This window comes from Gymnodraco acuticeps, unplaced genomic scaffold (assembly GCF_902827175.1).
Source record: "Gymnodraco acuticeps unplaced genomic scaffold, fGymAcu1.1, whole genome shotgun sequence".
NCBI classification, from domain to species: domain Eukaryota; kingdom Metazoa; phylum Chordata; class Actinopteri; order Perciformes; family Bathydraconidae; genus Gymnodraco; species Gymnodraco acuticeps.
In genome coordinates, this window is record NW_022992090.1 from 553,889 (window position 1) to 578,662 (window position 24,774).

Genomic DNA, 24,774 nt, shown 5'->3' on the forward strand with positions numbered 1-24,774 from the left:
AAGCTGAAGTTATGGAGAGCTATAGTATTGGCTGATTTGAAGGCTCTTCCCATTGACTTCAATGTTAAAAAAAGAGTTTAAAAAGCTGAATATTTCAAAAAGTATGAAATATTTTGAAAAAGTTGAAGGTTTCCCATCGATTCCTGAACAGGCTGAATAGTTTAATATTTGAATGGTTTCTGTAGTTGAAAATAAGCTGAAGTTATGGAGAGCCACAGTATTGGCTGAAATAAGTTTAAGGGGAAGAATAAAGATTTGAATTACTATAGTGGAATGCTGTAAACAGCATTCGCACTAAATATTATGTATATATGCAAACCCAACGTACAACAACAACCACCTCGATATTAATAATAACACTATAACAATAACATCAATGTCTCTTACTTATATGTCTATCTCTATATCTTTCACTGTGAAGCCACATTTAGTTTGTGTACATCTCATTGGTGTTGTGGCTTTTCAGCTGGCGCTCAGCCTCAGTGAATTCCCAAGGAGGATGATTGATGTGAGATCTGCTGACGAAGGCGGGCTTGAGGGAGCGTCATCAAGTTAGAAAAGCACAGCTGCAATAGACAGGAAACCATGTGGCATTGCTTTCAAAATAAAAGTGGACTCTCTCAGGTGGTCAGACAGCCTAGCTTCATGCTTTGCGCTCGCACGTTATGGATAAACACATGAAAGCATATCAGATACATTGATTCAAAATAAAAAACTGAATAGTAATAATGTCTCTGGCTGTAAGTAACTCCTCTGTTGGCCATACGTAGCCTACCCTATATTCAAAATCCAAGTGTGTGTGCCCATCATCCAATAAGGTATGCTTTAGTAGTTGGTATACGTGTATAATCAACAAAAAGAGTAAACATTGAAATATGAATACATTACTCTTCGATTTAATCGTGTTATATGAACTCTTATTTTGGAAAAAAAAGACCGGAAGTTGAATGTATGAACGCAATTGTCATGACAATGCTCGAGGGTAAATCAACCAGAGGGACTGCGAAGATTATATCAAGTGGATGTAACTCAGTCTCTGATAATGAGGCTGTATTGAAAATAGTAAGTTGGACTTAATATAGTCAATATGTATCGATAATTAGGTCGTAAGTAGCTTTCACAGACACTTTGCGGTCTTTCTGCTTCAGGTCAGGCAGGACTGTCATCTCTGCGCACTGTCACTCGTTGGACTTGTAATAGAACATATCAATTGTTGTGTTTTTGCCAAAAACTATTATTTTTGTATATTTTAAAACGGTAAGAAAACGGAGTCCAGCAAGCAAATTAAAGTTATATGTGCTAACTCGCAGGTGGTGGCATAATGGAAATCTACCGAGTTTAACGACAACTGCGGATTTTTGGATCCCAGCTCGAGCACCGCTATCATCTGAAGTTGGAAATCACTGCAATGACTGACTCCTCAAAACCTCCTTTAGGGTAAGTACTTAAATAATAAGTACAAAATAATCAAATGAATTCAAGTTCAATATTATCCCTCCGATGGTTTGTGTAACTCAAAATGAACTGTTTAGTTAATCTAGCCTGGGTTTGACTGCTACAAAACGATGCGCACATTTAACGGAACATTTGTCTACTCTGCATTATGTGTGCAGATCATCACAGTCCACACACAATATCTCTTGTTTGCGGTTCTTAGTGTGAAGTTTCTCGTGACACTACACATAGCCTATAACATGTATTATCAAAATATTTTTAGGAAACGTTTACGACTATAATTGTGAGTAACAGTTATTAATAACCGTAACTTCATTTGTCAACACTTGAAAAGCATGTGTGGTCTATATTGTATATCAGTACTGACAACACAGAGAGTGTTCCAGCAGCCAGGCTAACCTGCTCTCCATTTGCCTTCTGTCTCTCCCTCAAACACACACAAACAAACACTCACAAACACACACAATGAATATACAGCTCTGGAGCAGAGCATAGAGTAACAGTACAGTTGGTTTTGAGTGGATGGTAGACAGGCATGGCCTTCATATGTTGGAAAAATAACAGCAACATCTGCAGGTGCTGTCCACAATGTGCTCATGATCTGTTGTCTCTGGTATGTTCATCAGCTGTTAAGACAACATGGTACAGTAGTGATGCTTTTTCCATTCATCCTATCTGTTCATCACATGTGTGACATTTTAGGAGATATGTCACCTGATCACATCAACAGATCAACCTTTAATCATCATTGACTCTACATTACATTTGATTCCACAGTATGCTACCGTTAAGAATAATGTCCATACAGTTTAACTCTGACTCGTCTGGTCATTTTGTCTTGATAGAATGGTCAAAAAGGACCCATTACAGCCTTCCATGGCCTACTTTGTCATGTGTTATTACAATGCATATGAGTTAGTTCATGAGGTACTCACTGATAGGGTACATTGGGGCTTCTTATTTGATGAGATGTCAGACAAACGTGATGTCAGCATTGTTATTATTGTATATATATGTCGTTTTCTTGTGTCCTGCTGTCATTAGGCCTGTCACGATAACTTATTTTTGTTGGATGATATACTGTTCCATAAATAATTGCGACAAACAATATTCTTGTCATTTTAAGACAATTTTGTACCACTGATATTACATAATATAATGGCATAAAAAGAGCGCTCTTTCAATGAGGAATTCGCTTTTAATTCTTAAGATCATGCAGACATTTAAATTAGATTGGGAAAAAACAATGAAATAAAAAATAAATGGATAAAACCACACAACATAAAAAGTAAATAATTATGGTAACACAAAGTATTATGGTTAACACAATGACCAATACAGAGTAAAACAAAATTGCTTAAAGGCATGCGTATGTGACGTATCATAAGTAAATAATATTTGATTGTGATGGGCCTTAAGACGACTCTACCTTTTCTATCTATCATGCTTGAGCTCTTCTGGACCCTTTTAATAAATGTATCTAGACTGTACTGTATGTAGTTAAGGCTCAACAGAAGTGTAGCGCAGATAATACATGTGTGTTCTTAGCAACACAAGTATGCTGTAATACTGTCTTTGTTTTGAATTGAGGTTCGCTCTACTTCTCCCCTGATTTTTCAAGTAAAGGTCCCTTTAACCAGATACTCTTAAATACAGTGCTTCAGACACTCAAGAGCTTCTTGGCCAAATTACAAAGTCCTCTGGTTTCACAGTCAGCTGGCAGTGGACCAGAGATGCCGGTCAGTGTGTGACATTTCTGCCCACATAAATTACCATGATGACTCCCTTTGTGTTGTGATTTCTCTTTCGTCATCACTAGTAACTACTTTACAGCATAGCCCAGCCCTAATGAAACACAGGTAATAAAAGATGCATGAAGTCAGTGACAATCATGTGTGCGCATCAAAGCCTTGTGAGTTTATTTTGGTCACATGGTTCAGTCCCTATGATCAACCACCCAGACCCTGACGTAGACAAACACATTTTTTGTCATTTGTCGATACGCAGGCTAGGTGCGTTTCTTTTTTCTACATAATTCATCAAATCGTTCATAGAATACAAAAGCCCCAACTTGGCTGTTGCCATCTGCCTCGCTGATGGTAGGTCAGACATTTGACGTTAAATGCATCTGTTTAGTTTTAAAACTCAACCACAGGAAGAGCGGGCTGGCAGATACTCCAGATAAATACAGTATGGGATTACATATAACTGTCTGTTTATCCTGAGCACACACACAGAGATAAGTATTGGCTACCAACGGTCCTGTTAGCCTGTGTGCACTCATGAGCACTGCACATAGAGGGATATCAACACCAGTTGCTAGCTGCAGTGTAAATGCTCATCAATTTAAAGCTGTGCCCACTAGACTAAGATGTCAGTCTCACCCTTTGCATATATGCCATGTGTGTCTGTCAGTCCATACTGTGTGTCTTAAAATAGTCTCAGGGAGAGACATTGTGCGATAATGGAATCCCTTAGTGCTGTGTCTTTTCCTGCTGAGGTCTCAAATTATGGGGCACTAGCTCCACACCCTATCTTTCACAAAACTCAATTTAGAAGTTAAGGTTCCTGCGGTCGGCCACGAGCTCAGCCGTGCTGACTCAGGGATCTCCCTCTCCTTTTTTTCTCTTTTTCTTGAAAGCTGTACTGTATTGATTTTCCCGAAAAGAGGAAAATGTTTCAGTGAATGTGGTCACATCTGGAAATGTTGGGTTATTTTTATGATGGGTTAAATTTAACTCCTGTGAAAGCTGATATAGGCACAGAAGGAGTATTGGAGGCTATACATTGTTGGCAGCAGTTCAGTTTGCATCTGGTAACGTCTGCATTCACTTCACAGGCTGGGCCTTCCCGTTTTAAATGGAAGGGGAGTGGATGCAATGCTTCCAAAAGCATGTTCTGTACGGGAGAAGCCTGAGCAAAGTACTCTTAGATGAAAAGTATACATTTGAACCTTTGCTCATTTTAAGTGTTTCATAAGAAAGAAACATAGCACAAGACTGCCTGTTAATACTTTTGCATTCGCCCATGTATGAGTTATTCCTTAAGTAGTTAATTAAATGTTTCCATCATTCACATTTTATGAGAACTTCCTCATCTTTAAGTAATGTGTCATAACCAATTTCAGCAACATCTAGTGTGGTTAATGAACACTAGGGATAATTACTAGGTCATTGGGCTCCACACATTAAAGTAGTACCAGCTCTCTGACTGTATTTACTCCAAAGCCGTGCCATGATACATCAGACACATTTTAGACATCTAATCCGGCTGTATTAATAGATTGTTCTGCTCCTGAGGCCCCACTACATTTACCAACCTGTATTCTGCCTCTCTCTTTAGTGAAAGAAGCTGTATAGGTCATACCTTAACTACAAAGTGTGCCTCGATCTCAAGTATCTAGGTACAGTGTATCAGTCTGTACTATTATTTTGCAGCTGCTATGGGCTGCTCAGATTTATTTCTGGAAGCCTGCAGTCATATGTTAGTCACTGTGGTATGTGGGTTTGTCAAGAGCGGAAGACAGACGGATCGCATGTGTGTGTGCTCAGATTGGACGGATTCCTCTCACACCATCTGAAGGCCATAGCAGAGGTATTGCCTGATAACGCTGAGGTGGCGGAGTGCTCTTTCTGTCGCACAAGTTGTGATGGTTTTTGAAGCTTTTGAACACCTCTGCTATCTTCTTTATTGACAACCACTTTGTGTCACGGTAATCAGCTACAGGTGTCAAGTTGACAGAAGCTATGGAAACATGGCTGTTATTATGTGTTGGCTTTCATTTAAAAGGGCATCGATGAATGCTAAGAAATATGTGTTTCGATGATTGGATGGATGGTAAAAGAGCTTTTGCCATTAAAAAAAACCCCTTAAATGTCTGGATTGGGTGCGGAAGACCTGACACATTTTTTATTAAAGGTTCCCACTTATTTGTGTTGTATGTTTTTCAAATCAAAGGATCCTTGGGTGCCCATGAGCATCACCCGTAGAGCAACAATAACAATGTTCTTCTTGTTTCTCCAGCCAGAGCTCGATCTAATTGAACAAGTTGCTTAGGGAATAGAGAACGGACTAATTATCATTTCCTGCTGTTATGTTTCTACATTCCATCTCTCCTTCCTTTCTCCTCATGTTAGACTCTACCAATCTACCCTTTTATATTCCCTTTCTTGTTGACCTTCGGCCTATGGGGCTTTTTGCCACCTGAGATTCCCTCTTACCAACCTTCGTTATCCCTCCTTCCCTTTTCTCTTCTGTTCTTCTGACTGAGATTCTCAATCAACATTGAGCTGATTTAAAGTGTAGAGTGGCTGGATTTTTACATTTAGTGTAAAGAGCATTAAGAAAACATGGTTTTGTATTTTATTTAAGGCACTTCAAATCTACCTCCATGAATAAAGGTGGTAATGAAATAGTCTGAATGGAAACAACTAGGATGTTAAGAAAGTAATGACAAATACAATTCAAAAAAGTCTACAGAAGTGTCAGTCATATTTGATCAAATAAGGTCTTCAAAGGGATTTTTTTAAAGCTTCCTTGACAAAAGAGAGAAAAAGGCTTCCTGCTCCTATTTTTGGAGAAGGATTATTGTCTGGGAACATGTCTCGTGTTAATCTGTCACTGCGTGCCTCTGTGTCACTGGTCACAAGAGGACAGGAGGACTGGAGGAGGAAGTTGGGTGTGGTGCTGTTACACTAAGTGGATTTCTCTCTTTTAAGTAGGTGTGAAACAGATACTTAGGGCTCACAAGTTACTGACTCAGGCCCCGTCCACACGGAGACGAAACGGAGACGAAAACAAACCGAATTCGATATCAAAAAAGTCTTCCATCCACACAGAATCGGCTCAAGAAACGTGTCCGTCCACACGAGACCGCTCGACCCGCTGGAGACGGTGTAGTACATATACCGGGCCTGTAAGTGGCGCTGTACTTCCGCCACAAAATACACCAAAAGCTGCGAATGAGACCGATGACGATTATTATTATTATTATTATATTATTATATTATTATTGTTGCTGATGGTTGTGGTAGAGGAGCTGTAGATTTTGCACTAAAATCTGTATCATGGTCAGTAGCGTCTGGAGCACGAACGCAACCCTGTGATCCGCCATTGTTGTTGTTGTTGTTGTTGTTGTTGTTGGTGAAACGCATCAGCAATGACGCGGGGGTGAGCAGCAGAGGTGGGGAGAGGCGGGGCTATGGCGTCATCAATTCAGGACATGATCGTATAGGGCGTACAGTACACACGGAGCCGCAAGCGTTTCGTCCTCAGACCTACCCACTTTGGGAGCCGTTATCAAAGGGTATCGGATTTGGGCTCCGAATCCACGTTTCCGTGTCGGCCTCGTGTGGACAAACGTCTATACGATAGAGAACGTTAACGGATTCAACTGATATCGTCTCCGTGTGGACGGGGCCTCATTCTGGCTGAGAACATTGGGAATACATCCTGAACTCAAACCCTTTAAATAACTGGAAGGACTGTAAGCAACCTAATTGATCCCGAGGAGTACAAATTAATTTAGCACCTGAGGTGCGGTGTTGTTTTTAATCTCCCTGGGGTTGTTATGTTACAGTTGCTGATTCTGCACTCCTGTTGAACACATTGTGCTGAGCTCTCACCTGGCATGGATGTTATGGTGGACCTCCTCTGTAGTCATTATCATTGAGTAAGTTCACTTGGCATTGCAGTTGGGTGGTAATACGCATCAAGGCATATGCTAAATTACTTGTAGGCCTATAGCAACTGTAAACAAACCCTTAAAAAACCTCTTATGTCTCCAATACTCACTTCTAAAACAGAAAGTCTTTCCCCTGCTTTCTGTGCCCCTGCTCCTTTCTCCTCCTCTCTCCGTGTCACTGTGTGTATGCATCCAAAATCGACAGCTGCTACTAAACTGAGGTCTGCCCTCTTCTGCGCAGTCAAGTGGTGTAAATATAGGTTGCCATGGGGACACCATGACACCCAAGGGGGCATGCTGGCTATGTAGCAGGACAGAGAGAGTGGCTCAGGGTCCGGGATGTGTATCATTCACAATGTGTCCAATGCACACCGAGAGGTTAAAACTCAAGTGTGCACACAGACAAGTGTGCCTCCATGTAAGAGTGTGGGTGGGGTCACAAAGTGGCACTCAGGGATAAAACATGCTTACTTTGTTGTTGTTTCTACTGATGCACATCACTCAGATTATATTCTAGGTTAGAATGATTATTAACTGAGGCCATTTTCTATATTCACATTTATATATCTTTATATAATAATTAAGCAATGTAAAAACAAGCTAAACAATTTTTTAAAGGACATTGTTTGCAGTATTTCCTAAAATAGTTTATTTGTATTCTCTTGAGTTTCCAAGTTATATTCTTTTAAATTACTACCTTTATTTAGGACTATAAGGCACAAGAAATAAGCACAATATTTTGTTAATATGCAATACAAAAAAGTGTCATAATGCATGAGACCAGTACACTTTTTAAAACGTTTCTGGGACAAAATTGATATAAAGTCCTTCTATCCTTAAATTATTCCAGGGGAAAAGGGCAGTTTATTTAAACATATTTGTTGCCTTGTTCTAATCTCTGGGACGGACCTCTGTAAAACATTTTTAAAGTACATATTGATTTGTTTTTATTTACTTAAAATGCACAAAACTTGTCATAGTAAAACTAGGTCAGTTTGTGATGTGCCAAAAATAATCTGCACTGTTTCAAGTTGGTTGTCTTCATTAGAGGATAGTGGCTCTTTGTTTTACTACTCCTATTGTCTGAAACTCAACAACAGACTCATCAGATAGAAGCCCCGTCTCTGAATGGGGACACGTCTGGCTGTCTGGCTGTCTCTCCGCCTGACTTACTGACTCGATGAGTCTCTGTCTGCTGCTATAAATCATCGTTCAATCGACTCCCATCTGCAGCAGATTGTGTTGTTTACAGTACATTATACTGTAGGTATCACTGAAAGACTGACCATTTCCCCCCAAATTGTAACTGGATCCTTATGAAAGTGATGAAAAGATTACAAACACAATAAGCAACTTATATTTGCATGAGTTAAGGTGCGAGGGAACGATTGCAGAAAATGGGTATAACAGAAAAATATTGCTTGACAAAAAAGTAGGCCACTTGTAAATGGAATTTATTTTGGTGGTGGTTTTGCTGACAGAGCACAGTTCAGACCATACACTAAGATATTCCATTATTAGTATAGCCTACCAGAGTGGGAACATTTAGGCCTTGTTTCCATGGCTGGAATCAACACAGTATGGGATTATAAATAACTGTCTGTCACTTACAGTTACTTCCTCTCAAAGCAAACCCTCTAGGTAGTCTCCTGTGTGTCTGAGCAGTGTTATGTCATTTGACTTGTCAAATAACAACAGTAATCTGAGTGTGACGTTGATGGATTTGCATTTTAAATGCAGTCCGACGCTATTCGCTGTGATCTTGCCAAACCTGTCATTTGAAGGGGATTTCATTTTTGCCTACGTCCTGGAACCATCAGACACCTTTTCCATCTCTTTATTGATGCTCACACACCCAGACTCTGCAACTGTGCCTTGATCAGTCAGCACAGTAATAGTAGGGTCAGGGAGGAGGCAGCCTTAAGTACACACACTCACTCTTACTGCAGTTAGACACACAGACGTATACACACTCCGACTAATATTTAAAGAGGCTAACAGACAGACAGCAGTAGGATGTCGGCTGCCTATAGGCCTATGTCTGCCTGTAAAGGTATAACAGTCTATAAACATTACACTTATAGATACTCTTGTAAGTAGTGATGTTACGTATTGCGCTGAGGCTTCGGAGCGTGTGTCGAGTAATCCCCGAAGCTTTTTGTGAAGCATGTATCGAGGCTTGTATCGTTTTGGGCCAGTGACGTCATCGATGACAAACGAAGCCTCGCTGCCTGTCGATACCACGTGACTGCTTCAGAAAGCCATTCAGATCGGTTGAACCGTTGAACCACAACACTCATAATACCCATGCCATGGATATATAATAAGAACCATATTACCCCTCCTGTACCCGGGCCCGGTGACACGATGGAATTAAGAGAGCTCAGACCCTCACTTATATAGTGGTCGGAACATGTCATAAGTATAAATAGATACAAGCATAAATAAATGTAGGAATAAAAACATGAATAAATACAGGAATAAATATGGTCCAGTGTTGTCAGGGAGATTCAGCGTGTGTGCTGTGTCTCAGCTGGAAAGCAGTTGACTCATGACCGCAGGGTCCCTGGTTCAACGACTGAACAATACGTCTTTTTTGTTGTTTATAAAAGCTACAGCTAAATGAGATAATGTAGTTAATAAATGTATTCTTTGGTTGTATTCCTTAGGCTTTTCAATCACAATCATTCAACTGGAATAAAAACAATATTGTTAACATGAAAATATGATTTAATGTTGGTTGTTTAGAGTTATTCTAAGGCTTTACTCATTGGGAACTCGGTATGAGAAAGAGCACACTGTTGAGATGTCCAATCTGCCTGTTGTACACACTTTGACCAACAAGGGGTTTGTGTTCAAATTAAGCCCATGATGAAGCCTCATGAGATTAACCCTTTTGCGAACCAATTGGCTGGAAAGCTTCAAAGCTTCCTAAGGCTTCATCTCACCATCACTACTTGTAAGGGTTGAGGGAAGCAGGCAGGACCCAAATGCAGATTAAACAGAAAATACCTTTATTTCAAGGCTACAAGTGAACATACAGAGCTCTCTAGTGATGGCAGTTTGACACTGAAGCTTCGAACGGAGCTTCAACCCTGGACTTCCTATTCCATAGAAGCAGTGCTTCGAAGCTTGCTTCAAATCACGTGACATATGACGTCCGAAGCAGCAACTGCTTCAAATCACGTGACATGTGACGTCCGAAGCAGCAACTGCTTCATTTCCTGAATGAATCACTTGACTGGTTCACGGTCCATTCACGTGATTCAATGCACTGCCTCGTCTCGATTCTGACAGGTGACAGGTTGAAACAGTTTCAAACTTGAGTGCTTCAACACTTTATGACCGCTCTAAACAATGCGCAATGTGTGGGTTGTTGTCGTAGTTTGCGTTGTTGCTGTTGAGTTGTTGTTGTTATTGGATCATTATAGAGCAAGCCAGCACGAAAGATAGATCGTTCTGGCTCGGGAAACACTTCGAAATGTGGAGAAGTTGTGAACAAAAAGACAATTATCAGTAATATAAAAACAGTTAAATATTTCAAGCAATAGATAGCCCAGTGGATAGAGCCGGCGGCCCAAATGCGGCGATGTCCTCCGCGCAGCTGGTTCAAATCCCGGAATGGACGTATTTGAATCATTGCTTTTCAACTTTAATAACTGATAAAAGGCCCTCTCCGCCCAAAAACATGTCTAGCACTCTCTAGTCTCTTCTCAATAACCCAATACACACAATTATCAATCTTTAATTGCAAATAGAACATGATATTCAGTCTTAGTGTGTGTGTGCATCGAATATTTTTCAAGGCAAAGATACGTTAAACCCACTGCAGCCTTGCACTTCGCCAGGAGAGGTCGCTGTAACTGAAGCTTCGAGAAATGAACCTATTTCCGACACAATTGTCCAAGTGGTTCGACGCTTCATTCAAAGCTTCATTTTGCCATCACTAGAGCTCTCCCCTGTGAACACAGTCAACAACAAACAATAATCTCACAACGGCAGACAGAAAAACTAGAACTTAAATGCACACAAGACTAATCACACAAACAAGACACAGGTGAGGAGGGAGGAGAAAACACAGGGGCACCAGGTGAACACAATCAGGTAATCAGGTAGGAGGGAACACAGAGACAGGAAGCAACAGGCAAGATGGGGGGGTGAACACTTTTCAAAATAAAACAGGAAACCAAAGACAGATCTAGACATGAGAAATCGTAACAACTCTATTCATTTACAAGCAAATAATAGCATTTGACAACAATCAAACATTCACCAAATGCTTTGTCAGACTATAATTTTGTTGATAACTAAGTCTTAGTTAAAATATTTCCGTGTCCAATCAATTACTGTTTTATTTAGTCAAAACCTTAATATATCTGCTTCGGTATTCCTTTTTATGGAACTTTCCTTAACTTAATTATCTTTGTTGAAGCATCCTTTCAATACACTCTTTGCAGGGGAAGAGGATATAAATAAAATACAAACATCTGCAGCTTTTCACTTGCTCTTTGTGGGTAAACCATTAACAAATGAAAACCCCCAATAAGTCAACCACATGTATATGTGTTGTTGTATCTAAACTGTGGACCAAAAACTCAACTTACTGTGTACTCTCTTTATTTTAGCCTCTCACATGTTGTCATGGGTTTTTAGACCAAATTAGTCTATAGAAACTTTTAGTGCTTTAAGATTAATTCAGCATCTGTTTGTTTGGATTCCTCCTTTTGCAACTTTAAAAAAACCACATTTTGATGCTATAAACACCTTAGGCCTGAACATTTAAAAGAGGGACGTGAAATAAAGATATCCTTGATAATGCTGTTTAGTCAGGTGAAACGAGCTGAGAGGTTCCGAAAGGTCCATTAGTAACCTGTGTGTGTTTGTGTGTGTGCACGCTTGTATGTGCTTGTGTGTGTGTGCGTGTGTGAGCCCATTTGTAACTCGGTCCCTGCAGCAGCTCAGCACTTACTGCCCCCCTGTGCCGGAGCAGGGTTTCCTGCTTTTGGTTCCCTGCTTCTCCTTTACTCTCACACTCCTTCTGTCTCTGTTGAGACGGAGCATTTCCTAAAGGGGGCTTTGTGCGTGTCAGAGAGTGGGAAGGAGAGAGAGGGAAATGTAATGGTGAGACAAACAGCAAGCGAGAGGCAGAGGATACTAGCTGACTGTGTTAGACCTGGATGAGGCCCAGTAGCACAGAACCACAGAGCCCAGTTCTGTTAACCTGAAAAAACAGACTGACAAGAAAATATAAAAACATCATCCTTATACAGGTTTTTATTCCTCCTGAAAATCAATTTTTCCTCTTTATTTGTTGTGATAAAACTGCGCTTTAAGTCAGGTCACCGTGCAGTTGGTGATTATACATGATCCACACTGTGATTTGACAAACCCTAAAGTATAGTCTGTCATTCCCATGATGTATTACCCACTGAAAACACTGTGCATTGCATAATAAGTCAATGACATTATGGGTGTTGTGGGCGAGGGTTAGTTGTTAATGTTTAACTTCAGTCAGGTTAGAGTCCGCTCACTGTGCTAGGTTCACGGGCATTCTTCCTTTAGTCGGCAGGAATACCTCGTAGGAAACTGCCTAGTACACACATTCTCTCTGAGAGGGTGTGCCTATTTCTTAGAACAGGATTTATAAACAGCTTGATATAAAGCTGTTTGGGAACACTTCATCAACACAAGGACATTTTGTACGTGAGTGGAATATTATTATGATATCTAAAGCTAATATTTGTGCTGCGAATACAGAAAGGGAGTGTGTGCTATAGAAAAGCAGTTTGTCATCGTTAGCAGAATGAAGTGTTTGATTCCTGTCCAATCAGCTGTCTGTGTCGGGCTAAGTACAGTTCATGTGCCGAGGTCAGGTGTGCAGAGGAGCATTTGGTCGCCGGCATGTCATTGACATCTGCCACATCCCCACCCATGTGATCTGTAGTTTGTGTGTGGTTTGCTTTCTGGGTATTTTTTGTTTTCATAAATTATGCCTGGAACTTGAGCCAACCAAATGCTCTTGCTAACATTTTAATTTTATCAGATGTTTTCTGTCACTGTTTTACCAAGGAAAGGACTCTTGCAACTTAGTCAACCTAATGTCCACGTTGAAGTATTACTGATTGATAACATTCTCTGGGCTTGTCTTAAATAAACTGCTCAGGTATTGAAGAATAATCAAATAAAGGGAAGCTATTGGTGTGGAAGTAAAGGACATTAACAAACATTGATTTAGTTTTGTTAAGCATGCTAAGCGTGATGTTATAGAGCAGGGGTGGGGAACCTTTTTCCTCTCAAGGGCCATTTCAATGTTTTCAACATCCTCTGAGGGCCGCACATATTATTGACCTCTGCTTAAAAATACTAAAATCACAGCCCACTAATTTCACCTTTCTTTCATGCTGTGCAAAGAAAAAGCAACCTCTTAATCCAGATATCTTGCCATGACTCATGCATGCATGCACGTGCAGAGTTGTGGCATGACCACCCAAACAGAAAGATATGGACACAAGATGTGTGCATATGTATTTAGACTCCTATCCATGTGAACATGATTTAAGTGGGGGGGGACCTAACCACCTCTAGGGGGGTCTGGGGGGCATGCTCCCCCAGGAAGATTTTTTTTTAAATGTTGAAGTTCAAAGCATCAATCTGGTGCACTTTGAGAGCAACATCTATGGATACATCTCTCAACACCCATATGAAACAGAACTGTAAGCAGATTATTTTTCTTTATGGATATTTTACAAATCACTCTCCTTTCAAACTGTATTCTTGTTTATTAATAACAACTTTTTTTTACTGTCATATAGTATTTTATACCTGTTTACTTTATTCTCTTATTTTTTTATAACTATAATGATCATATAAAGATGTGCCTTTACCTCACTGGTTGGAGAAGCTTCTTATATTCGTTAGCATAGCTAGCTAACCAGATGCTAATAACAACAAAGTTATTGTCTATATGATCAGTATGACAGATGAACAGATCGCCACTGGGCTTTCAACTAAAGACACAGCCACGCAAAAACTGCAGCATGTATACTGCTCCTTATGGGTACTGCAATTGTTGGAAGTGCCGGAGCGGCGTTCTGGTGCTCTCCGTCAGAACTACACTCCTGTCAGACGAGACCATGGACGAGACATATACCACGTGATGACACGTTAGGCTTGTGTTGTGTTCAAGGACCCTGACCTTGGCCAGGAAAAACAGGCACTCACTTGTTTAATTATTTTGCGGTCTAGATTTCTTTAATTTTTTTCTTTTTTGCGTGTGTTTATAAATTACCTCGAGGGCCACACCAAATGGTCTCGCGGGCCGTATACGGCCCGGGGGCCGGAGGTTCCCCACCCCTGTTATAGAGGGTGTTATTATGAATAGTTCATTATTATTCAGAGGAGTGTTAGGAACAGATTGAATAAGCAGCTGCTGAGGGCAGGATCATATTGACAACCAAAAGGATCGGCTCAGCATATCTGTGTGCTGTTATGTAATCTAAGTGAAGAGAAAGCTTGTGTCACCAACATAATCAGAATCATGGGGTCTGTTCACAAGCCTGTTAAAATTGACTGAACTCATGACAAACAGAAATGTTTTTTAAATATTTGAAATTCTTTGAGTGAATAAAAGTGAGTCAGGATGTGCATCAGAAGGATAGGCTGGCTCAATAAACGCGTCATGTATCCTTTTAGGATCTGATAACAGTAAATATGATATGTAATAAAACTCAGATCTTTAACCTGCTTAAGCCATACATGGAAAACCCTAATAGAATGTAGGAAACTCAATCAAGCATCTCAAAGTTAGTCATGTCATCCTCTAATTGTCATCTCTCAGGAGGAGAATGAAGGCCCGTGCCCCGCCCCCGCCACATGTCCCTCTACCCGCCCCACGCCACATCTTCAGAAACGCTGTACCTGATGGGGGAGGGACATCAGACATGGACGCCAAGGAGAACCTGCTGAGGCCCACTGTGGATTTACAGCTCACCCTCCCCCAGGGACACCCGACTGCTGTCACTGAGGATGGAAGGTGAGAGGGCAATCCATCACATTCTTCATGAAATGATGTTTATGAAGGTGAACAAAATGAAATAATGTGCTGACCCTGGCCAGACAAACAGCATGAGACCCGTTTGTTGCCTGTTTTGGTTGCTGTGCCATGGGGCCTTGTCAAGGGTCCCATTCCCAGTCTCAGCAAAAGCTTCAGCCGGGATAGTTGCCAGACGAAGGCTCCCTGCCAAAGCTCCCTGCCCCTAATGAGGTTCTCTCTTTTGGGGCAGAAAATCAGGGATGCCTCCTTATTACAGAACGACAAGGTGGTCTTTTAGAACCATAAACAAACTTTAGTCCAGTAGGCGTCACTGTGCTACTTTTTAAAAGTAGTAAAAGTAAGGTGTTTCCCTTTTCTTACTAAACAGGGGCATTTCTACACGTACAAATCTTTTTATTAACCATTTCAGATTGCCTACAGTATCATTCCTTAAATCTATTTATAGGTTTATGTTAGCATCGTACTCTAAATCATGTTGGAGAATGGAATGTATGATAACACATTAAGGCTTCAGATAGGCTGTGTTGACATTTCCTCTTCTGACTACATCCTAGCCTGGGATAGTTCATGTGCTCAAAGATAAGATAAGGCCAATGTATCATAAACACACGTGTCATAAATATCAAATGCTAAAAAGAAAAATCCCCAACCATTTATTGTGTGAGCATTGACAGTCACACAAAGCCAATGAAGTTAGCAATACCTGCTTTGAATACAGCAGACGTTTGGTGCTCAGATTATGCCTTTTGCATGATCTCAAACAGATGTCCCTGTAGTGCCACTCATCATTATTCCAACATTTTATAAGCAGGACTGCAGTTAAACAGTAAAGTAAGGTAAGAATGAACAATAATTGGCTCTGTAAGATGCCAAAAAGCCAAAAAGTTATTTTTGATGAACATACCATCTTTAAAATCATGTAAAGAATCACATAGTGACACAGGAGCTGGCTCTGTCGATTCCAGATTGTCGTCTTAGTTGTAGACTGGGTCCATTTGTAGTGATCGTCAATGGTGTCCTTTGTAGTGGTATCTCTCTCACTTCTGCCATCTGATCTGGCTGGTCCCAGAAAACATTGGAGACTGTCCCTCGGTTTCTTTATCTGAGGATTGACAGGTAGTACTGCAGGCCTCCCCATCAGCTGCACCCCCACGCACACAGACACACGCACAAAGCAATGAAGCAGACCTCAGAGCTTCTACTGTGGCTTAATGGACATAAGTAGTTCATCATAGCACAAGTACTCTGCAATTTGCCTGTCATTATATTTTGATGCCACTTGTTTTGTCCCTGCCTTTTTATTGTTTATGTCTAGATACATCTTGCAGATTGAATCAGAATGTGATAAATGGCTTCTCTGCTATCTGTTGGTGTTTTGGTATTTGTTTCTATTTCCCTTGCAGAAGTTAGACCATGTTATACAACTTCTTAAAAAAGACATACATTAAGACATTTTAAAACATCAATTTATGCCATTGTTGCATTATTTATTATCAGAAAATCTGTCACCTAAATGATTAGTCGATATTCTGTTGCAGCTAAACTTTCCTTTGTCCTTATAATTCTATATTTGTGTAAGATTTCTCAATATGGACATTTTAAGATTTTACAATCCTGTCATCATCAGCCAAAAACCAAGAAATAATTATACAAAAGAATTAAGACAAAAATACACTTTTAATCTTATTTTTTTAGTACTATACTACAATATATCTGTGATAACATTTGAGAAGCAAATTCACTGAGGGACTTTTGCGGCTTCTACCCCTGCACCAATGACACGAAAGAAAATGTTTATTTCTCAATAAGCCTCATTGTCAAAGTTTTTAATTTACAAAAATCAGCCATGCGCTGATAGATAGCGACACGCAGTTTAAGTGAAATGATAGGTGTCAGCAAAGATCACGGCATATTGTATCCATAATACTGTTTCTCTTGTCTAGTTTAATTCCTTGCTGTTTAGTACCTCTTCGCCTTGCTTGCACATGTTATACTTCTTTTTTTAACTCAGCCTCTATTTTACTGACTGTGTTCTAGAAGCACAAACAACATTTAATTCATGCCACGTGGAGCGTGTTTGTGTTGAAAAATCATTAGCGCATCATCTTAAGTGTTGCAATTTATTGCCAAACAATGGTGCTATAAGCACTGAGTGAATTCACCTGTTGATGTTCAAAATCCTATTCTTTGTGTGTATCAAGAAGTCTTTTGTCGTATCAAGTTATTACTACTCTCTTAAGCAGAACAAAAGCTTGTTAGGCGTTGTAACCTTATCTTTTTCTCCTTCCTCTCTGTCTCTCTCCTCATCTCCTCCTGTGGTTCTTTCTTCCTCTTACCCTCCTCCCCCTCTCGGTCCCTCCCCCCCTCTCCCTCTCTCAGTAAGGCTCTGATGGACCTGCTGGTGGAGCAGTGCAGCCGTCACCACCTGAACCCAGCGCTGCACACCCTGGAGCTGCTGACGCCTGAGGGCCACTCTTTGGGGTTCAAGCCCAACGCGCTGCTGGGCTCCCTGAACGTGGCCTGCGTCCTCATCAAGGAGAAAGTCTGGGAGGAGAAAGTGGTGCGCAGACCGGCGCCCAAAGTGCCAGAGGTGAGTCACAGCAGAGCCTGATACCTCCATATGGATGTTCTTTTTGTTATTTGTGTTTTTTGTATTATCATTCGCTGTTGGCGCCGTGCTAGGTGGAAGCCTGTTACAGCAGCTCCCTGTGTCTTATAGATTTTTGCCTTTTATACTACTTTTATAATTTGTTATGTGCAATGCCTTGTTTTGTTTTATGCTGCTGCAACGGAAAAACATCCCAAATTGGGATTAATAAAGTGCATTTTATCTTATCTTATCTTATTAAGGATTTTGTTCGAGTTACAGCATATTGGATTGTTGGACTTGGCTTGGATTCTTGTGTTTTTTTTTATAGACAGCTAATGTTTCAACTAATTATTATATATGAAATAAGAGTGTACATCCTATGTTTTTTGTAATATAGATTATTTATAGTCCAGAATGCTAGTGATAGCATATGATAGTTTGGAGTCTGCATGTCCTATAGCTCCTCACCCAGTAGCCCGATGTAATGTCCGCCCCTCCCCTCTCTACCTTTACCTCTGACTGCTGGCAGAAAGCAAGGCCAGAGAAACCTGTAAGGGCCAATGCTAAGGTAGGAGGACAATTGGGATTTACTGGCCTAGCATGACATTGGACGTGGTTCTTATACACCGGTTTTTCAGTCTTAAGTGTGCCTTTTTATCATCTGTTTTGTTTTTATATTTCTCTACGTCTCACTGTGCTATTACAAACTTATTTCTAATGAGCATTGCCCTTTAAGCCTCTCTTGTTTTCTCTGCTTCTCCTCTGCTCTCCTCCTACAGTTTGAATATTTGATGAGTGCCTTACCTTTAGTTACCATGCATTATTTCTCTGCTCTTCTCAGGGCTCACTGGCTGCTCTCTCTCCCTTTGACCCCGTCTGGCCTCTAGCCAGTGGCTGACGCTATTTCAGACGCTTCTGTCTGTCATTCTCGTTCTCTGTATTTTCATTGTAACCCTAGTCTGAGCTGTTAAAATGAAATAATTTAAGAGTGAAATACTGAACACTACTCTAGTCAGTACTAGACACACATGTTGAACTACATTGTATAAAAGTTAGAGCTATTTCTAAATTGAAATGAGCAGGTTAGACATAATGTAATCAGAATACCTTTATTCGTCACACAGAGGGGAAATGTACAGGGGTCTCTGCATTTGACCCATCCTAGTGTTAGCAGGAGTGGGCTGCCATTATGTATGGCGCCTGGGGATTACAATATCATTTTTCAGTAAATCAGTGGCAGGCAGACTTTAGCTCAGCAAAACGAGCAACAACAGCATGACACATTACCCTGGTAAAACAGAAAAAGTAACAATGACAAACAGTACTTTATAATAATTCAATCAAATCTAAACACTGTTTTTGGATATAACTGCACTAAATTGGTGCAGTTGGCTTTTCTTTTTTTCTTGTAATCTGTGCTGTCATCTACAACAGCATTTTGACTGTGAAACTCAAAACCTTCTGAAGATGTGCTTTCATGAATTTGAAGCACCATTGACACATAACAATGAATGCCCCTCTACTTGAAAAGTCACAGCCACTAACTGAAGAGGCATTTAATGAATTCCTGACTTCAGATTGTGTTTTTATAGAGGCTGATGTACACCACTCAGTGATAAAGACTGTACAGAGTGGCACGTCTGTTCTCAATAATAGAACACTATGTAATGTGTGGGAAGGAAGACATCAACCACACACACACACATCCTAGATCACATGTATAAAGAAATGTACACACATTTGCACAAAACTTGCTCATTCTTTGTCTATTAAATGTCACTTTTTCTGCCAGCAACCAAAGTCTAACCTTAAGTTACCCATTGTTGAAGTGTCTTTCCCTGTTTTGATATATGTATTGCCTCGTATTTTTACATTACATATGCTGGCTACTCTTTGGTTTTTAGATGTATTTATTGATATTATGATGGTAGTCATTGAACTGCCAAAATAATCAGATCCATTACATCTGTGCTAGGTCAGTCAGTAAGCTTTGATTATATTTGTCTAAATTCTAACATGAAGGCAAAATCTTTTATTTTATTTATGTAGATATGTAGCCGGCATGGGACCTCCACTTCTCTAGCTTTCTACTTTCCACTGCATGGAGAAATACATATCTTTAAGAAAAGGGATTCCTCCACAAGTAGCATTTTACTTCATCCAGTCTGACATTCTGTCTAACTGTTTCCACCCGTCTCCCCTCTCTGTATCAGAAAACCGTGCGTTTGATGGTGAACTACCACGGCAGCCAGAAGGCAGTGGTGCGGGTCAACCCGTTGGTGCCGCTCCAGGTTCTGATACCAGTCATCTGCGATAAGTGTGATTTTGATCCGGCACATGTCCTGCTCCTGAAGGACGGCATCAGTCGCCACGAGTTAGCGCTGGACAGATCTCTGCTGGACCTGGGGCTCAAGGAGCTCTACGTACACGATCAGAGTCTAGGTAATCCTCAACTGCTTGATTCCGTCTATTTTCTGTTTCTGTGTATCAAATTCAGTATATTTCAATTTACTTAATATTTAATACAGCCGTCCATTAAAACTATAGCAGATCCACATTTCTAATAATAAACTGATTTTATGCCAACAGTTTTTTTTTATATCATAATTGACTTTATATAGATACTTGAAATGAAATCACTTGTGGTGGATGTATAGATGTGTAGAGCACAGTCTTGATTTATGCTAATGTTATTAAACTAATTCAAGCAGATAAAGACGTCAGCATGGACACTAATAGGTGACTTGGCGCGTCCAACCTTTGTGTAATTTTATCTGATGTTGGCCTGGTAATTAATATCATCCTCAATTAGCATATTATATTAATCAATCACAATGTCTTCATAAAAGACGTGTATGAATCTCATACAAACAGAAACAGTGAAGATGTAACTTTCCCACAAATGTGACAGCTTTATCTTTAACCACCACATAACGACAGTGGTATTTAGCAAAGGTTTATGCATGGTATAAATAAAAAAGAGAACTTATGTACTGTTTTTTCATTCTCTGTCATGTGTACAGAACAAAGGGTGTGGTGCTGCACTGGAGACTTGTTAAGCTAGGAACGTATTTTTAGGACAGACATGTGAGGATATTCACGTTTATCCCACTAATTAGAAATGGTGTTTTTATCGCAATCAGTAAAAACAATCTCCTGTCTGCCCGTCTAACCCTTTCACAGACGGGTTCAGGAGGAAAGCAGATTTTCAGTTAGTGGACAGAAAGTTGAACATCAACTGTTTTTACTCACCGTCACCAACTTAAACCAGCGTTTTGGTTTCAAATCTGTAAAGAGACTCAAAGACCCTGAGTCTAAACAGGAAGCAGTGCACAGTATGGATCCAATGCACATCCAGCCAGTAGCAGCTATCCAAACAGACTCCAGTGCTATGAGCCACAACCAGAATAACATTGTATTCTGTTTGCTGTACAGCATGGCATGCATGTTGATTTAGAGTTATATGCAAGCAGTCAATAATATTGTAACGAGCAGAAACAATAGCCTGTTGTGTTTCCAATTATATTATTTTCAACATGAACCATGGTAAATACAATTTATCCCTTCCGGGTACTATAATTGTAAATCATTATCCTACAGTATCTTGTAGGAAGTTGAGTTATGGTCTAAGATCTGATAATATGGCTCATTACCATAGTAACAGCCCACACCCAGTGGTATTTATAGATATTGTATTTGTCCCAGAGGGTGATCTCAGAGGGAAAGCTGGTGGTTTGTGGTCATTAAGGAAATGTTCAAGAACATTTAGAACCTTTTGCAATTGTTAATGGTCAAATACCATAACATTTAGTTATAACATGGTATTCCACCGTTCACTGTTATCATGAAGTACACGTTGTTTATCAAGGAGAACATTCAAATTATGGTTACATTTTTCGTATTTGTTTAGTGAAATGCTGCCTGCTGTGTTGTGTTGCTGCAAAAGTGCAAATACAGATTCATTTATTGTATTCCATGAAGGTCAGTTATCCATAAATGATTTCATTTGTTTGAAACCTTGTTATGTTTTCCAGTTCTCCAGCCTAAAATGGCTTCTGCTCCTGCTCTTAACTACTCAGGTATTAGTCATGATACGTTTTGTCTGCCTCAGTGTTTCTAATTCCAACTAAATGTAGCTGTGTAACCCAATGTCCTGCTGCTTGCTTATTATTAACCCTGCTTTGTTGCTTTTCATTTGACATGCATTTTTGCTTCTTAGCCACCTATCATCATATAAATAATGTTATGTTTCTAATGTTATTGTAATTGTTTTCCTAGTCATAACATTATCAGTGCTGTGTATTCTGAAATGACTTATACTTATGTTTGCCTAGTTTATTTTGGAATCCAAACAACCCAGTAGTATAGTTGTTTGATTTAATTTCAAGGTTAGTTTACTTTCCCTCCCTGCTCTCAAGTGTTATCATGCCACATTCTTACTTACTGCTTTGTAGACGGTGAAGGTTACATAGACAGAGGAGGTCTTTGAGATAAATGAAGCTATAGCGCCCTCTGCTGAGAGAACCCAGTAGATGATTATGTTCCCTTTGTGATTATTGAATACAGGTGCAGTATGTTGACCAATCCATAATGTTTTAAAATGACAAATTAAAGTATGCAAATATACAATACAACAAATGTATTGGATATCATATGGATAAAACTCAATTAAATACACGTGAGTTTTTTTACAGTGTTCTACTTCCATGGGGATCCCTCATTGAATTCTGTTGTTGACCTTACTAACCAATGCATGCTGGGATCATAACAGTTACTAACAATCTACTTTTTCTGAGATTGAACCTAACTTATTTGCTTTTCTTTTATGACACATTGAAAGTATCTTGTCCAACTCCTCTCCTTCTGCTCTTCTGCTTCTTTTTGTAGAGTCCATCCGCTCTAATACTAACAGTTTGGGCAGGGCAGAGAAGAAAGGCCTTCTGGGTATCTTCCAGTTCAGCAAGAGGAAAACAAAGGTAAGACCAGATCTCTGTTGCTGATATGTTTTTGTGTTAATCCGACCCTTACAATTCTTATTTTAGCAGTGTAATTCTGTTTTATTATCATAATTGACATTGGCTATAAATACAGATTATTAGAGAGTTAAGAGCAGCATGAAAGTCTTCATAACAAAGTTTAGCAGTGACTCATTTGCACATGAGGAATATGAGATTGTGTAACATTTTCCAAACTAACCTTGAGTGGTGCATGCAAATAATAGATATTCTTGAATGCTGCATGCTAGCTGTGCCCTCCGTTTGCAGACAGAAACAACATCTATGGACATGGATGACTGTGATGATAGAGTAATCCAAAATACAGACACACAATCCGATGTAAGTATTCCTAACACATCTGTGTCCATTGTCCAGATGTGATAAGTGAAATCAGAGAGGGATTTGTTTTTTTGTTATCTCACCTTCTGATCATAAACTATGGGTGGACAGAATAACAGGAACATATTTGAAATGTTTTACAATCCAGAACAAACTACTAACGAACCTCAAACATTACCACATGGTTGGACCAATAATTGAGTTGCATCCATAGAATAAATTGGACAAGTTAAAGGTATTACTTAGGTTAGTTTGTTCGAAGGGATCCTGTTGTTATGTCCATTTATTGCATGATTGCTGATCATCAAACTCGAAAGATTCTATTTCTGTTTTAGAATTAAGCTTTAAATGTCTGCCATCAAAACAAATTATACATTTGTTATTGTATAAATATAATGTATGCAAGCAAATATATCAATATTATATCAGTGATATGATATGAGACTGGACTGTTGTCATTTGAACACATCACATTATATTTTGAACATTTTGTTTGTTTAAAGAATTCTGACATCAGTTATTAGTGTAAATAATCGTAGTGTGGAAGGACAATTGAAACAATTCACATCAAATCTTCAAGATTGTGGCATAAAGTCACAATAGCCACATTTACAGTTAATTGGATGATTGTTGAGCTGTGATAATGTGCACTGATGTCCTCCAGAGGGCAGCAAGTGTCTCCTAACGCTTAGTCATCAGTGTTATAGTGCTCACAGGTCCAAAGACGACCAGTGATGTTTTTCTTCTTCCTATAATTGAGTACTGAACAATACAATGGATATGGGGAATTAAGTTAGAAGAACTAGAAGCAGCTAGTATGAATGGTGTTACAACTAATCCAGTGTGTTTGTGTAATGTACATCCATGTTAAACCAGACATTAGGACGCTGCATCAAGCAGCTGTAATATCTATAACTCAATCACGTTCATTTGATTTTGAAGCCATGAACTTCAAGTCAGAAGCAGCCGTACATGGCTGACCTCAGATCAATATGCCTTCTGATTGTATTATCTGGATAAACACTGCCCTGCTTACTCTAGTTGATTCACTGTTCCGTCAAGCTCAATGCTTCTGGATGGCCTACTCCACCCTTCTAGCTCTTTTTTCGTGTTTTATCTGGTACTTCTCACTCTATATCGTCCTTTTAAAAGATACCTATGCAGCAATCCTTCATTGATCCTTTATTGTTAGGGATAGGGAATGAAAAAAATATCAAATGGCACTAGAGCATGAATTATGCATTCAAACTAGTGTGCAATTTGCTTTGATTTGAAATACATTTAAAACACTGAGTCAAAGCCATTTATTAATCCATATTGCTATTTCTCGGTCAGGTCATCCTATCCAGTGGGCTTTAATGCAGCTGGGCTTTATCTCTCTGATATTATTGTTTTTTAGCCAGGGCCTGTTATCAGACCACACACATGCAGTGGTGCACACAAGCAAACACACACACACACACACACACACACACACACCACACCACACACACACACACACACACACACACACACACACACACACACACACACACACACACACACACACACACACACACACACACACACACACACACACACACATAGACACTCAGTGTTATCAGCCTAAAGGCATCATATTACCCTACCTTGGCTACGAGCACTAAAAGCCCAGCCT

The 24,774-nt window shown here is 39.8% G+C and overlaps 1 protein-coding gene across 1 annotated transcript in view; it reads left to right on the top strand.

Annotated features, from left to right (window-relative positions):
• Nucleotides 1-955: 955 nt before the first annotated feature.
• Nucleotides 956-24,774, top strand: part of cobl (cordon-bleu WH2 repeat protein) — a 57,021-nt gene continuing 33,202 nt past the window's right edge. Inside the window, 8 exon segments of the mRNA XM_034202704.1 lie at nucleotides 956-1,062; nucleotides 1,311-1,437; nucleotides 14,976-15,170; nucleotides 17,571-17,781; nucleotides 19,995-20,223; nucleotides 21,816-21,860; nucleotides 22,669-22,757; nucleotides 23,046-23,117. Of these exon segments, the coding sequence (XP_034058595.1) occupies nucleotides 1,409-1,437; nucleotides 14,976-15,170; nucleotides 17,571-17,781; nucleotides 19,995-20,223; nucleotides 21,816-21,860; nucleotides 22,669-22,757; nucleotides 23,046-23,117 (870 nt within the window). The 5' untranslated portion in view covers nucleotides 956-1,062; nucleotides 1,311-1,408.